Genomic DNA, 13,232 nt, shown 5'->3' on the forward strand with positions numbered 1-13,232 from the left:
CCACTTTTTCCTGGTCTCAGAAAAAACTCATAAGTTGCTTTTGATCCCTTTATCCACTCAGATATCAAATTTTATCTCTTCTGGTTCCAACATATTTCTTGATTCTTGTCCCTTTTTTTGTATTCTCAGTTGCCCCCCTGCTGTGTCAGGCCTTTCAAGTCATTTTCTCTACCAGTAGAAGAGGTTCTTGGTCTCTGTTATCTTTCTCGCTGTCCTCCATTCTATATTACATTCCCAGAACAATTTTCCCCCCAAACCTAGTTCTGATTGTATCACGTCCCTATTTAAACATTTAACAGTGGTTCCCCTAGTCTAACAAGAAAGGCTTATCTCAAACTCTTACAATCTGGTCCCTAACCTTCCATCACTGCTGCCTTCCCCTGTCCACACTCTACCTTCTATTCAGACTTACTCAGTATTCTTGGAACCTGCTCCAGACTTTCCCAGTTCTTTGACCTTCTTTAAACTGTTCCTTCATACTGTTATGAAGAAGAGATCCATCATGTTTTATATGTTGTTTTAAACACCAAAATTAGGACCAGCTGGCAAAAGAGATGGCCCTTAAACCAAGAATTTTCTCTTGAATAGTGTTGTCTATTTATTAGATTTATATTTGACTAAATAATGAAGAAATAGAGAGTTTCCCAACATTGGACATATTTGAGCAGAGACTGAGGGGTGGTTGGTTTGACTGATGTAAAAGCGGGGGCTACTTATACTGTGGGCTGTAGGGGCTAGACAAAAAGAGAAAGCATGGTCCTCTGCTGCTAAAATTAAAACTACATGTGAGGCACCAACCACATTTTATCTCCCCTCAGAAGCCCACATCACACACACACACACACACACACACACACACAAGTCATTCCTTTACTTAAAATCTTTCAGTAACTTCTTTCCATCACTCAGGATAGTCAAGAGAAAGTGAAGAGGCAAAAAATCACTAAGGCAACAACAATGAAGTTAGAAAGCGGTGGATTGAGGAAGCAATTAGGAACAAATATCAGCAAAACTTGAGGAAACAATGTAGTTGTATGCAGAGGAAAGGGGGTTTTGTTTATAGTAACAGGGAGGTCATCAAGTAGGGGGAGGCAGAGTGGTCAAGTCTAGAGGTAGATATTTCCAGAGTGTCTATACAGCATCATATAGGTGGTAGGACAAGTCCTTTGAACCAGCAACTCCACCCACAGGAGGCCAGCCTTTTCTGAGATTATGCAGAGGGAATATTTGAGGTTCCTCTTTGTCTTTGTCTATTCCAGATTATAGTTTTGCCTTACTTTTGCAAAACCAAAAGGTTCATTGAAGTGTTTTTTCCCCAAACAAAATATCAATCTGTCCTCAAAGGTAAATTCTGCCTCCACTTCTTTAGAAGTGGAAAAGCTGCTGGAAGCTTTAGAATAGCAATTTGTCCTCAACCTCCAGTCATAAAGGTTTCAGAAGGTTGGGGTTCAATTTGGTAGTGCCAATCAAATGTTTTTGTGTGCATATAATTTGACCTTGCAGTTTTACTTTGGGAAATCTATTCTATAGAAGTGTTCATACAAATATGCAGTGCAGCATTGGTGGTAATATTAAAAATTATAAACAATTTAAAAGTACATCAGTTGGGATATGGCTGAATAAATTATGGTCTGTCCATAGTATGAAATACTATGCAGCTATCAAAAAGAATGAGATGGATCTCTATGTACTGACATGGATTTCCATGACCTATCAGAGGATGAAAAAAGTACATTTATGTGACTCTGTGTGACTCGTGGGTATATGTATATAAACAGTATATACATGGAAGTAAGTCTGGAAGGATACATGCTAGAAATATTAACTGGTTACCTTTGGGTAATGGGGTGGGGGAAGTGATACATGAATATCTAAAGGAAAAAGTTAAAGATTCTTAAAAATCATATGCTACTTTCATTTTAAAAAATGTGAATTCATCAGCTTTCTTTGCAGGCATGTTGGACAGAAGCCTCTAGCACTTTCATTTCTTGCAGGCTTTGTAACTATATTAGCAATTTTTTTTTCAAGAGTTTTCCAGACCTCTGGCCCTATCTTCCTTTTGATACACGCTGCAGGATACTTTCCTTACCTTTTCCCTGAGCTAATAAAACAAAACTCAATTTTGTAAGTCAAGACCAGCAGTTTCTAAACCTTATTGGACATGAGAATCACTTTGATGCTTGATTAAAAATGTAGATTCCTGGGCCTGCTCAATGGATTCTGAGTCAGTGTGTCTGGGGTTGGATCCAAAATCCTGCTCTTTCAGAGGTACCCCAGGTGGTCAGTGAGGAACCCTGTTTCAGGGAATGACGTCTGATTGCGCCCCCACCCCCCAATTTCTCTCTCCATGATTAGCAAAGGGAACCAGGGAGCAATGACTCACTGTGGATATCTTTGTGGGTCACAAATGGTTGGGTTCATCTGAATGGGAAAAAATGAATAAAACATAGTTTAGTAGACTTGAGAGTTAGGTAATAAGTGTTGTTTCTTTAAAGTAGCCTATTTGAAGCTCACCCTTTGGGTTAGAGGCTGGTCTGGTGGGCAGTGACTAGGCAGTGACCAGCCTTGGAGATACCTTCCAGCGATGGCTTCCTTAGTTATAAGTGGAAGGGGAGGAGGACCATGAGGTCTTAGAATTAAGATGCTTTTTTTTAAAAATTTTATTTATTTATTTGACAGGCAGAGATCACAAGTAGGCAGAGAGGCAGTCAGAGAGAGGAGGAAGCAGGCTCCCTGCCGAGCAGAGAGCCTGATGCCGGGCTCGATCCCAGGACCTTGGGATCATGACCTGAGCCGAAAGGCAGAGGCTTTAATCCACTGAGCCACCCAGGCACCCCAGAATTCAGATGCTTTTAAAGTGAAGTTTCTGTCCTTGGAAAATGATGCTTCTAGTATTAAGATGAGGTACTGTCTATCTTGAGACTATTCTAAGTATTTTTTGTTAGATTTATTATTTTTCTTTGTTATAAACAAAGTCTGTTAACCAGATGCCCACTGTGGATTATTAACATCACAAAAGGGTGTTTAAAAATCGTATACCCCAATTACTCCCAACAGTTAGCTTTGGGAATAAAAGTAAATGGTAATACTTCTCAGCTACCTTCCCATGCCCTCAGTGAAGCTGGCAGCCATCAGTTAAATAAACCATTAGGTTTATTGGTTTGAGAACAGAACCATCAACTTGGGCACGGTTTTCTAATTTCCTCCTCATTTACCCAGCAGTCATTTATTCAGAGGCTACTCTGTGCCTAGTGGACATTGGATGATTCTACAAATAAAAGCCAGAGACTGATCAGCAGCTGGCACTCTAAGGGGATCATCTGAATGGGAAAAAAATGAATAAAACACAATTTAATAGACCTGAAAGCTTAGCAGCACATAGAAAGCAGAAAGTGGATTCCTTAAAGCAACAGCCTTGTTCTCTTTCTGTAGTCTATTTTAAGTGGGCCCTCTGGCCCAGCATTATCAACCTTGGATTAGGAGCTTTGAGGAAATAGTGGTTTGGTCGTTGTTTTTTAAAGGATTTTTTAAGAAACTTAGTTACTAAGCAACTGCTATGACCTGCTGCTAAGTTGGAGTTCAGCGGGCAAGTCAATTCCAAAGAAGGGAATACATAAACACATTGCAAGATGGGGGAAATGGCTTAGGGATAGATGTGGTATATATTTTTTTCTGGGTTCAATGCATGTTTCTGCCCTCTACTTTATCTTCCCCAAGAAAGGGCTGCCTGGGGGCATCTGGGTGGCTCAGTGGGTTAAAGCCTCTGCCTTCGGCTCAGGTCATGATCCCAGGGGATCGAGCCCCAAATGGGGCTCTCTGCTTGGCAGGGAGTCTGCTTCCTCCTATTTCTCTGCCTACTTGTAATCTCTCTGTGTCAAATAAATAAATAAAATCTTTGAAAAAAAAAAGAAAGAAAGAAAGAAAGGAAGGAAGAAAGAAAGGGTTGCCTGGTCAGAAATCTCTGTTTCACTGACTTCTCCTCCTAGCACGTGAGTGAGGAGGAAGACCAGAAAGGAGCCAACAAGAGGCCTGGGGTGGAGGGCTGAGCCCTGGAGTAGGGTCATTTCCCTGGGCAGGCAGAGAGGTAGACAGCCGTGCTGCTGCACCCTTGGGCCGTCCAGGGCTTCTATGACAGACCGGTCACCACCCTCTACATTTAGATGTGATGCCTCATTGATATTGATGTGTTGCCTTGTAACCCTCAAAACGGGGACTCTGTCCAGCTGCTGTCGTTTTCCCCAACACTTAATGGGTGAGTCAGTGACTTAACTGCTTCCTGCAGGATTTCAGGGCCGGGAGTAGGTAATGAGGACAAATCACCACAACACCAGTGTGCGATGAATGAAAGTACACAGAAATTTAACCAGTTGGCTTCATTGGTACCAGAGTGAAGAAAAATAAACTTTGTTGAGGATATTTTTGTGAGTTAAAACTCTATCCCCGCCCTGTTAAGGCTTTTTAACATTTTCCTTTATACCCAGCTGAAGGTCAGGTTGCTTTGCTGAGGGAAGGGGAGTGTCAGGTGTTGGAACAGGTGTTTTGTTTTCTGCCTGTAGAGTCATACAGACTAGATGGGAATGCTTCTTGCCAGCCCTCTGTGGTGCATGAAAATGCTTTTGTGGAATTCTTTTTCACTGGAAATGTTTTTTTTTTTTTTTCAAAACAGTTCCACAACCTTCAACCTCTACTATAAGTTTTGTCTTCCTTTGAAATCTTGTCATAATGAGGTATGCCTGTTTTCTCCCATTTCCACAGCCTTTGCTTTAGATATATCACATTTTATGCAGCGATTACAGACCTTAAGAATTGTTGTGAGGAGAATAAATGTGAGTTTTTAAATGTGGTAGGAGAATGTCACAGCAAAACATTCTTATTTTTTTAAAAAAAGCCTTTTATAATAATTGTGCAGCTAGGATTAATTTTCCTCTCTCAGGTTTTCAGTTTGGTGTAAATGTGTAGTTGCCTTTCCAGAGTGATAAGGCTGTTTCAGGGCTGTTGTGATGGTGGTGGTAGTGCGGTATAAAGCTGGGCATATGGACTTACAACCCCACGGACTAGATGATTTTGGAGTAGAAAGGTGACAGCAGAGTTCTCAGTTTGGGAGAATTTCTGTTTGTTACTGAAGCCAAAGGCTCTGTTTATTAAAAGGGAAATAACCCGAGAGAGCTTTGTCATCTTCTCATCTGATTCTGAGGTTTGTTTGTTTTTACTTTTGTGTACTGGGTTCCATTCTCCCCCTCAAAAAAAAAAAAAAAGTCATCTAGAAACAAATCGTCTTCCTTGCCTAACCATGATATAATGGCCTCAGGTCCTTTCCAGCCCCTCCGCCCCGTGTCTCAGGGCCATCTGTTCTCTGCAATCCACTTTTTTGGGAAAGTCTCCTTCCCCATCTGCTCTCCTTGGGCCTTAGTGCCGGCTCTAAAGATTTATGAAGGCTGAGCTGGAACCTCTTTCCAGTTGTTTCTTTTAAGGATCAGTGAGATTTCAAGGCAGATAAAAAGCTTTTTTCCATTTGCTGTGTCCAAATGTTACTCCTTTTTCAGGTGTGTTTCTTCCTTCTCTTGGTCTGTGAGTGGAAAGACGTCTGTCTGTCTCTGCTTGGAGGAGGGACTCTGCTTATCAAAGCAAAGATTGACTCTGCAGCCTCTGGCTGCTTCTGTCTTCTGGCTCTTCAGCCACTGGCATGCAGGCTTGGTGCAGCTCCTTGGGTTCATTCTTCTCCTGTCTGTTCCCTTGTCTCCCTGACAGAGTACAGTCGCTTTGAATCGAAGATACATGACTTGCGAGAACAAATGATGAACAGCAGCATGAGCTCTGGGTCTGGGTCCCTCCGAACAAGTGAGAAGAGGTCTTTATATGTCAGGTAAGTCACACTTCTGAGCGGCAGGCCTTAGGCCGTGTGAGGAGAGCTCTATGCCGACCCAGCTCTTCCTGTTGAACTAGAGGGCTAGGGAGTGTGCGCTCCCAGTACTGAATGCTCAGGTTGGGTACTTTATGGTCAGTGGCTCTCCTTTCTGTGAGTGAGCTGGCTTCTTCCTCTTTGCTCATGAATGACTCAGTACGAGAAAATTTCAGTTTGCTCTAATTGTAAAAGACTGCTGGGTGATTGTTGCTAGTCAGCATTCAAACAGCACTCAGATGTTCAGAGTACTTTGCCGGCAATCTGTGATTTGAGGAGAAAACTTGGCATTCCCCCCCTCTACATATGCATAGTAGACATCAGCATTTGTATCCGAGTTTATCAACTATCACTGCGTTCTGGTACAGGGTCTCTTGGAAGAGACCAAAGAACTGACAGGTTGCTGTTTCTGGGATTTTTTTTTAAAACGGTGTTTTTTTCCTCCCTGCTGTGCAGGTCTGCTGTATCTGAATCATGGAAATTGGGATGGGATGGTGTATGGGCCCCAGGAAGGGTAGGTGGAGGGAATGGATATATAGCATTGACTGTCTTGCTGTTGAAAGCTATTCTGAGATACTGAGCAAGGTTGAGCTTTTGACCCCTGAAGCACATTTTAATACTTTGGCAGGTCAAAGTACAAACCTCTTGGGGAGTTGGACTGCTAAGTGAACACTCTGGCTTCCTTGTAGAAGTAGGGGTAGTTTTCTTCCTGCCCTAGCTTCTTGGCGAAACTCCAGTGTGGTGCACATACACTGTATCTCTCCAAGGTTAAAATTCTTAGAGTAAGAGGTGCTGGAATTACTCCCCTGAGCCAGAGGTGTTAAACTCTTGGGTTGGACTTTCTCTAGTGGCCTCTGATACCTGCTGGGGGGTTAGGAGGGAAGGCTACATTTGCTAACTGCCTGGCAGTGGGACAGCTGCTCTGTCTTGGTGGTAGGACTTGAGGATAGCCAGTGAGCATACATGCTAAGTGCAGCTGGGCTCCCAGTGCTTGATTTTCTTTTCCCTCAGTGGGTAGTCCCTGGCCCAACTACAGGGAGCCAAGCCCAGGGAGCCCAGGAAGCCCAGGAAGCCCACTAGAACCCTTCATGGTTCTTTTTTTTTTTTTTTTAAAGTGAACACTCAGCTTGACTCTTTGTTCAAAAGAGCTGTCTTTCTTTTCTTTTTTTTTTTAAAGATTTTATTTATTTATTTGACAGACAGGTCACAAGTAGCAGAGAGAGAGAGGGACAAGAAGGCTCCCTACTGAGCAGGAAGCCTGATGTGGGTCTCGATCCCAGGACCCTGAGATCATGACCCAAGCCAAAGGCAGAGGCTCAAGCCACTGAGCCACCCAGGCACCCCTAATAGCAGCTTTCTTAACTTCTGCCCTGCTCATCTACTGCTATGAAGGGAGGAGAGCTAGAGGAAGGCTGTACTAGTCAACTGGTGATCTTTTCAGTTTCCTGTTTTCCATCACTATGGCCTTGCTCTGGCTCTGTAGCCTAGACACCAGGCCACTGATGGGGGGAAGCAGAAATGTGCTATTGCCCCCAGCAAAAGAGTAATACTTAAGTGACTTGGTCAGGATTGTTCCGTTCCCATGCTGCCAGCCCCCGCAGATGTGGCACTCCAGGGTGCGTGGGAAGCTGCTCTTTAGGCAAGACAGTTTCTTCGGAGAGCTTTATTTTTAGATTTCCTCTCTCCACCTATCCTGTGCTAGAGCTCTCCCTGCCTGGGTAGGGGAAGTGGGGCATTAGCTCCTGACCTCGAAGACCTAGAAGACCTGGAACACCCTCTTCCTTGGCCCTGGGGAATGGGATACATTGCTTCTGACTCTGGGGAGGAGGGTGAACACTGTGCTCTGTTTCTAGTAAATCCATTTATATGGTTTATATAATCTGCTCTTAACCTTATCTAGATAACTTTGGTGTCCTCTGAGGAAAATAAGTACGCTTTCAAATAACAAACATTTGTGATCACTAGACTTAGTCAAGGGAAGTGTTTTATGGGGCTAAAGCAGTGAGCTGAGGTCTTTTGCTAAGCTAACCCCCCTACCAGAGCCTGGCTTGCTCTGTTCCCTTTCGTGCCTGTTTGGTGTTCTTTCATTCTGCACTTGGTTCCTTTTCGTTAGCATGTAAACATATTCAAGTTTCTTCCTTCTTAAAAGAAGAGAGAAAAAACTTCCCTTGATACCAGCAGTCCCTTAAACTATTGTCTCTCTTCTGTTCACCACATGTGCCAAATTATGTGCCAGGAAACCCTAGTTCCCTGAGATGTTAATGTATTGTGCGCAAAATCAGCAGTCAGTAAGTTGGGCAAACGCAGTATTAAACACAGGAGAAGAAAGCTCTATACTGTGGTTCATATCCAGGACGGATTGTACTAGGCAGCATTTCACCAAAAGATAGGAGCCTGGGAGCCCTATTTGGAGAAGCCCGTCTTAAATCCAGGTTGGGAAATGTAGAGTCATCTGTACTTGCTCCTGCTATGTCTTCAAATCACCTCTCTTTCAGTAGGAAAGGAAGTATGTGTCTGCTTTTCAGCATGGTGGTATGTTTCCAAGCAACTCCGGAAGGCTCTGGAGGACCAGAAGCCCAACTCTGTCAGGGACCCATAGTGACCTCTTAGTCATCAAATTCAATGACTGGTTCACTGGTTCTCTGCCATTGGTCTGACCTCTTCACCACATTTGTTCCCATGAATTCCCTGCTTGCTTCCTTAAAGGCTCTCTTCCTACCTTGCTAACTATTCCTCGATATCTTTCATTAGCTCTGCCCCCCAAAATAGCAGTGTCATTTATTTTCACAGATGGCGATCCTGTTGTATAAATGACATCCCTGATCTCTTTAGTGAACCCCAGACCCGCATATCAACTACTTGCTGAACATGTGCATGAAGCTGCACTCCCAGTGCCTCAAACAAGCAGTGTGTTCAAAATTGAACCCCCCCACACCTGCTGCTCCTCAATTTCCTTATTGAAGTTAATTGCATCACCCTATCATGTGGAAAAGGGATTAGATTTGTTCTGTCACACAAGGCAGATCTGAGCTCCACAGAAGGAAGAAAAGAGCTGATGATTAAGACTGTCTGAAAATGGAATGGACTGCTTCCGGAGGTAGTAAATTTGATCTTCTGTTACTGGAGGTGTTTCAGGAGAGGCCGGGCACCCATTTGCTATTTGCCTCGATGTTTTAAAAGGGGCTTGAAGCTAAAGCAACAATCTGGTCATAATCTAATCAGAAGTTTTCAGTACTTCTTTGAGGTTTTCAGGATAAAGGGAAACAAACAGGGAACATCTATGCATTAGGGGCTTTGTGACCCTTAAATTGTGGTTAAAGTCCTTTATTTTCTTTATAGCCTTTTTAAAAGATTTTATTTATTTATTTGACAGAGATCACAAGTAGGCAGAGGAAGGCAGAGAAAGAGGGGGAAGCGGGCTCCTTGCTGAGCAGAGAGCCCGATGAGGGGCTCAATCCCAGGACTCTGGGATCATGGCCTGAGCCGAAGGCAGAGGCTTTAACCCACTGAGCCACCCAGGCGCCCCCCAGGATCCTCTTTTATCGCTTTGGAGTCAATGGGTTTAGGGAAATGTATTCTTTTTTTTTTTTTTTTTTTTTAACAAGCAATCAGAACACTCAGGAATAACCAGTTGTTTGTCACAGTAGCTATTTATTTCTGTTTCCCTTGAACAACCTAACATGACACTTATGGTAGCTCGGATTATGTGGAAATCAGGAAAGCACAGAGCGGAGACTCAGCGCATGATGGTGGAGGTAGATTCAAGGAAGCAGCGGATGTGGGTCCTGCCCTTCTGCAGCTTGCCAGCTATACAGAAGACACTGCGCAGCAGGTGGTTTGAATGAAAAGATACCTTTTTGGTTGGGGTTTTACCTCTGATTCTTTTAGCTGTTGTTTCCCCTCTGATATGTTTCTTCTCCCTTCCCTTCTCCCAAGTGTCTATTATTCTCTGGTGTGCATGGGTTGCCAAGCAAGCAGCACTCTCTGATAGTGTCACGGAGCCTATAGCAGTTGGAGCCCTAGGGAGCTGCAGCTGTACTAACAGGAGAGAGGAGATGGGGTTTGCAGAGCAGGGGAGCCAGGAACAGGAAAGAAGGAAAGATTGCAGTGTTTGGAGAATGTGATTTGGTTTTAAGATCACTAGTGACTTAATGGAAAGGCCTTCCCCAGCCTTCACCACAGTAGCCTCATCTCTTCAATGGTGTAGATCCTTCAATACGTAGGATGAGTGGAGCCCATCTTTCTGCCCACACTACGGCTTTTGCTCTGCTAGTGAATTTGCCCTCCACACTGGAAAAGTTCACAGAAGTAGGCCTCTCTTGAGCCTCTTGCTCAGGACCAGGGTGGTTGGGGTGTTTAATTCAGGTCATTCTGATGTGAAGGGAGTACGAAAAGACACAGGGTAGGTGAGAGTTCCACGGACCCTCCAAGTTCTAAACTTGTTTGTTCTTTTTATTTTGTCTGTTTCTTGAATGAATGAACGAATGACCTTGTTCTCCAAAGGCTGCCAAGAGGCCTGAGAGTATATTTGTAGAATGAACGTTTACAAGTCTCTTCTGGTCACGCTGGGTACATTCTTCACAGCCACAGGACAACATCAGGCAGACCTTTGGGGAGTCCTGGCCTCCCAGCTGGCCATCTACCATTCCGGTCTGCTTCCCACTTGAGGAAGGAAATCATGTCGGGGCATCTGTAGTCTCCATTCCAGAAACTGTGTCAGAAATATTGGCTTGGGGGCACCTAGGTGACTCAGTTGGTTAGGGTCTGCCTTCAGCTCAGGTCAGGATCTGAGAGTCCTGGGATCAAGCCCTGCGTGGGGCTCCCTGCTCAGCAGGGAGCCTGCTTCTCCATCTGCCACTCCCCCTCCTTGTAGTCCCTCTCTTACTGTGTTTCTCTCTGTCAAAAAAGTAAATAAAATCTTAATAAAAAAAGATTGGCTTGATCATCAAAGAGGGCCAGAAAAGGCTCCGTCTCATCATTAAGCAGACATTAATTGTGCAACTGTCCTGTGCTTATAGCCCAGCATGGTGCTTAGGAGAGCCTGACTTTGTCTTGTTCATTAATGAGTTTCAGTAGTGGATTAAAATGCCAGTGAGGTGATTCTGGCAGGCTTCACTGTCTGACAGAATTTGGGGGTGATAATAATATACATCTTAAAAAGCAATAGCAATTTCTGTGTGTTCCGGGCTACCAGAGGGTGGGGCAGATTTATTCTATATCAGTGGTTCTTGAACTGCCTGTTGCTAGAGCACATTCTCCAAAGAGCATTCCTGGACCCGTGGTTATAATCCCCTCAGCTGACCCAACAGGTGTTGTGACCCCAAGTGTTCATACACTGCGGGGCAGTCGGGCCTTGACTGCCCGTCTAACGTCATAACTGACCTTAAAGGCCTGAGACTTTGAAGTAGACTAAAGACAACAGTGCCCTTCCTTGTTCTCCATGTTCCCTTCTGCACAGAGCCACAAAGACCTGACTTGCTATCAGGGGCACTTGTGCCTCTTGAGATGACCCATCTTATATCAACCTGAGTACTCAAGTTTGGACTTTTAGGTTGCTTTGTGGAAGCTGCTAGCAATTTTAGCTCTCTCAGTAAGGTCCAGAGCTGATGAGTGACTGTTGCTTTATGACTCTCAGTGCATGCTTCACATGGACGAGCCAAGAGAGGGGCTGCTCAATTTTCAAATAATATGTGCCTTTTATCTGGAACATTCTGAAGCTCAGGCTGCTGTAACAAAGTACCATAGACTGGGTGGCTTAAACAACAGATGTTTATTTCTCACAGTTTTGGACACTTGGAAGTCCAGTAGATTCAGGTTCTGGTGAGCGTGTTGCTCGTGCAACTTTCCTGGCTTGTAGATGGCCACCTTCTTGCTATGTCCTCACCTGACCTTTCCTGGGTACATGCAAGGAGAGAGAGAGAGAGGGAGGGAGAGAGATTCTCCTTGTTTCTGCCTCTTCTCTTAGGGGAACTATCTCCCTCAAGATGTTATGTGAACCTGATTACCTCCCAGTCCATCTCCAAATACCATCACCTGGAAGGTTAGGGCCTCAAGGTATGAGCTTTGGTGGAACACAACCATTCAGCCGATAGCACTGTCCAGAGGAAGAAAGCAGTGTCTTATATCCCAGCTGGCATGGGAGGGAAAGGCACAGCACCTGGAGAGTATCTGGGAGGGTGTTTTGTGCCCCACTCTCCTAGCCTGATCTCCTCCACCATTCATGAGCATTAGACACTGCCTTGGTCTGCAAAGGGATTCCCTTTGATGATATACTATGAAAAGATTTTAAGACTGCAAGAGTTAAATAACCTTAAATTGAAAACATTAAGAAAGGCCATTGCTTTAGTATGAATACATACTAGTATGTATACTAGTATACATAGTATGAATTTGGAAGAAAGAAATTTGGAGTGAGCAGGGTCACAGAGAAGGGTGGGACTCAGGGGAGCTGATGCAGGTGAGAGGGGTCGGAGAGAGCCCCCCCACCCCCACCTCCCCAGGCCATACTGAGCCACCAGGGGCAGAGGGGGGTAGAGGGGTAGGCAAACTACTAGGTGAGCACAGCAGGAGCAGCCACTGGTCTTTGAGGCTGAAGTACTCTTGTTTATTTTGCTTGGAGAAACCTGCCTGACCAGTTTCCTTGGTAGTAGCCATTTTCTTTGCATTCCTGTTCACCAAGACGCTGAGGTGGCTGTGCCAGGTGCTTCTGATTTCTTTGGATCATTTAGACCCAAACTGCACAATTTAGGATCTGAACTGCAGAGACTTTGGCCTGGTAATCTGTTTACTTGGAGCTGATTATCTTCCTGCATTCCGGTGGGGCAGTGAGGTCCCAGCTGAAGGGAAGATTAGGCAAAGTCCCCTAGGGCACGTGTATTATGTGGGCAGGTGCATGCAGCTCTTAGGGGATTGTGTTTGAAAGGTCACCACTTACACAACATATCTTTCAAGACCTTTGGCAGTGCTTTTTCCTTAGGAAGATAGGCAGTGGCATTTCAAGCTGCCATGCTGAAGCCTAGCTCAGGAACCCCAACCTGCAGACCCTGGGAAGTGAGCATCTGCTTTTCCTGCTGGTGTGACTTGGCTCCAGAAGGCGGCTTCGTTGCCCGCTTTCACTTTGTTTTTACATGCCACATTTCCTCTGGGCCAGTCTTTGTCCTGCTTCAAGAGAGGTTGGTGTTTTTCTGGCCTGGCCGTAATGTTTAAGAATCTGCAGGAAAACCCAAGATCTGGCTTTCCCTTGCTTCACAGAGGCACGTGGCCATAACCAAGGAGGAACATATTCAGGGTTGAAGAATAATCTTTTATGTAGACCACTTACTGTGATCTTAGG

At 44.5% G+C, this 13,232-nt stretch overlaps 1 protein-coding gene across 7 annotated transcripts in view; it reads left to right on the forward strand.

Moving 5' to 3' along the window:
- Positions 1 to 13,232, forward strand: part of DLG3 (discs large MAGUK scaffold protein 3) — a 54,476-nt gene that overhangs the window by 22,362 nt on the left and 18,882 nt on the right. For all 7 annotated transcript variants that reach the window (XM_059157126.1, XM_059157127.1, XM_059157123.1 and 4 more), the window contains one exon: positions 5,749 to 5,863. In XM_059157126.1, coding sequence (XP_059013109.1) covers positions 5,749 to 5,863 — 115 coding nt within the window. The remainder of the gene's footprint in view (positions 1 to 5,748; positions 5,864 to 13,232) is intronic.

This window comes from Mustela lutreola, chromosome X, assembly GCF_030435805.1.
Source record: "Mustela lutreola isolate mMusLut2 chromosome X, mMusLut2.pri, whole genome shotgun sequence".
NCBI lineage: Eukaryota > Metazoa > Chordata > Mammalia > Carnivora > Mustelidae > Mustela > Mustela lutreola.